Here is a 2500-nt window from a genome sequence, read left to right as displayed (position 1 = left end):
ACACACACACACACACACACACACACACACACACATATATATATATATATATATATATATATATATATATATTTGAATGGTAAAAGACTCTTCCGTGTAGATGCTATGTGCTGTGATAGAAAAACCCACAATGCAAAAGCTAGATTTCGAAATCCACCTGGATTCCATCCTCAGGTCTGAAGAGGAAAGGGAGAGGAAGGGGTATTAAAGAGAGAGGAGAGGCAACACGGTAACATGGAACCGGTGAGGTGTGTGTGCATATTTATTCATAAATAAATAAATTAACATATATAAACACACACATACATATAAACTATGTATATATATATATATGTATATATATGCATGTATATATGTGTATATGTATATATATATGTATATGTATATATATATATATACATATATATATATATATATATATATATATATATATATATATATATATATATATATAGATAGAGAGAGAGAGAGAGAGATATTTATATTTATATGTATGTTTGTATACGTGTGTGTGTATACGTACAAATACATATCGGGAGTGTGTGGACGATTGGTTATAGGACGACTGTTCAATAAATATATAGAATAGAAATCATAATATTACTAACTATATCAGCAAAGAGATATAATTGTTATAATAACAATAGACAGTGATATCAAGAATAACAGTATCAGTGACATTCGGTCAACCGGCCATAAAGTGGGCTCCCGCGAAAGGGCGCATCGCCGCTGCCAGGCTTCGCTTCCAGGGTGAGGGTCCTTCTCGGCGAGCCGTCAGGCGACTCCTCGCGACTGACTTGTCCAACTTTGTCTTAAAACGTCGTCCGTAGGCCTCCTCCATCCACTATAATCTATCTTCTTCTTCTTCTTTATGGTTTGCGAAGTTCTAGCTTCGCCCGGGCCTTCTAAATATGGCCCGGCCTGTGTCAGCATTTTACGGCTGTCTCATTGAGTTGTCTGACACTCGGTGCTTACCGTGGCGGCGGGATTGCCAGCAGGCGCTCCTGCCGCCATGGTGTAAGCATTTCGCAAAGCCTCTTTACCAGCACGGCGGCTGTTGTGGGCGGTCCCTGTCCCAGGAATTGTGTATGGTCACAATTTTCTAGGTAGTGGACTAGTGTGGCGTTCGGCTCGCCGCAGTGCTTGCAGCACCTTTCATCGCGTTCGATTGTTGGGATAATCTGCCATGCACAGTGGTAACCTAGGCGCATTCTGTGAAGAATGACTTCGGTACCTCTGTTGCTTACTTCAGAGAGTGCCAGTGGTTCTATAGAAGTGACAACCGGTGGGCAGGGAGACAACCCAAGTCTCTGTCTAGCCTGGGTAGGCGGTCCCAGAGTGCACGAGTAAGTTCTTAGCCCATTTCAGGAAAAAAAACGGCATTATCATAATTCAATCGGGAGTGCAAAGCTCCTGATGACTTAATATATAAAGCTCCAAATGACTTCAGTGCCCTTGACACAAACACGTACGGAACGAGCTGGTCCTTCTAGCGAGCCCCAGTCCTAGGGAAGGAGATTGATTTCACAGTAGTATTGGTTCCCGAGTCAGGTAGGACGATAGACACTTCCTAGCCAACAAGATCACGGCTCAGTGTCACATTCAAGTCACCAAAACTGGTAGCGCCCCCTAGATTTCAAGCTTGTCCCCCCGAAAGTAGCGATTGGTTAATTTAGCCTTTTCTTTTACTTTGTTTATTATTATAATGCTCACTTAAATTATGTTTCACATTTGTCTTTTTCCTTTCTTTTTACAGTTTTGTTCAGTCTTGTTCTAATTACATTAATTTTTATTTCTGTTTTATTAACTATATTAATTTTTAACATTATACATTTAAATCCTGTTTAACTTTCTAGGTTTTGCTGTTTTATTTGATGTTTAGTTTGGTTTTAATTCTGTTAAGTTTTATTTTGCTCTAAGTCTTTTGTCTGTTGTTTTTTGTGAACCTCCAACAACTCTCCACATTAAAATACTTTTTTGAACAAAGCATCATGCTAATAATCTTCCTAGCACTGCTGAATCACTACTATACAGCGTGGACGTTTCACAGGGGTAAGCTGTCTACCAAGTGAGTTTTGTATATAAAACCTTTACATCATAAAGTTTACATACACCAAGAGCTGAAGCAGTGATGTAAGTTATGAATTGAGTACTTCAGCGTCAGTAGCTTTATCCGGTCATCAACTAGTGAAAATTTCCAGGAGATAGAACTGGTGTTCAGCATTGCATCCATGAAAAAGTCACACTCACTCATCCTTCTGCTACCAAGTTTTTTACATTCAGAATGGCAGCCACACATCAAATCTCAAGGTTCAGATCTCATAGGCATTCACTTATCGTGCTCCCGCCCTGTTTAGCCGTCTGAGGTTAACCCTAAACCGAACTTTGGATTCTTTACACTCCCTGGTTCGTTGCAGCTGAAAGGAGATGGCGAAACACAGGCATGGCATTCCTAGGTGGCGTTCTCGAAGGCTCTGCAGAGGACTGCCTTTTCCAGATG

General features: G+C 40.3%; 1 protein-coding gene across 1 annotated transcript in view; it reads left to right on the top strand.

Moving 5' to 3' along the window:
* Positions 1–234: 234 nt before the first annotated feature.
* Positions 235–2500, top strand: part of LOC125036632 (putative uncharacterized protein DDB_G0286901) — a 13382-nt gene continuing 11116 nt past the window's right edge. The window contains exons 1-6 of the mRNA XM_047629441.1: positions 235–243; positions 648–826; positions 1253–1346; positions 1988–2052; positions 2159–2325; positions 2418–2500. The exon at positions 2418–2500 is cut by the window's right edge and continues 2 nt beyond it. Coding sequence (XP_047485397.1) covers positions 235–243; positions 648–826; positions 1253–1346; positions 1988–2052; positions 2159–2325; positions 2418–2500 — 597 coding nt within the window. The remainder of the gene's footprint in view (positions 244–647; positions 827–1252; positions 1347–1987; positions 2053–2158; positions 2326–2417) is intronic.

Source organism: Penaeus chinensis, chromosome 1, assembly GCF_019202785.1.
Source record: "Penaeus chinensis breed Huanghai No. 1 chromosome 1, ASM1920278v2, whole genome shotgun sequence".
NCBI classification, from domain to species: Eukaryota; Metazoa; Arthropoda; class Malacostraca; order Decapoda; family Penaeidae; genus Penaeus; species Penaeus chinensis.
This window is presented reverse-complemented; position numbering and strand designations above follow the sequence as displayed.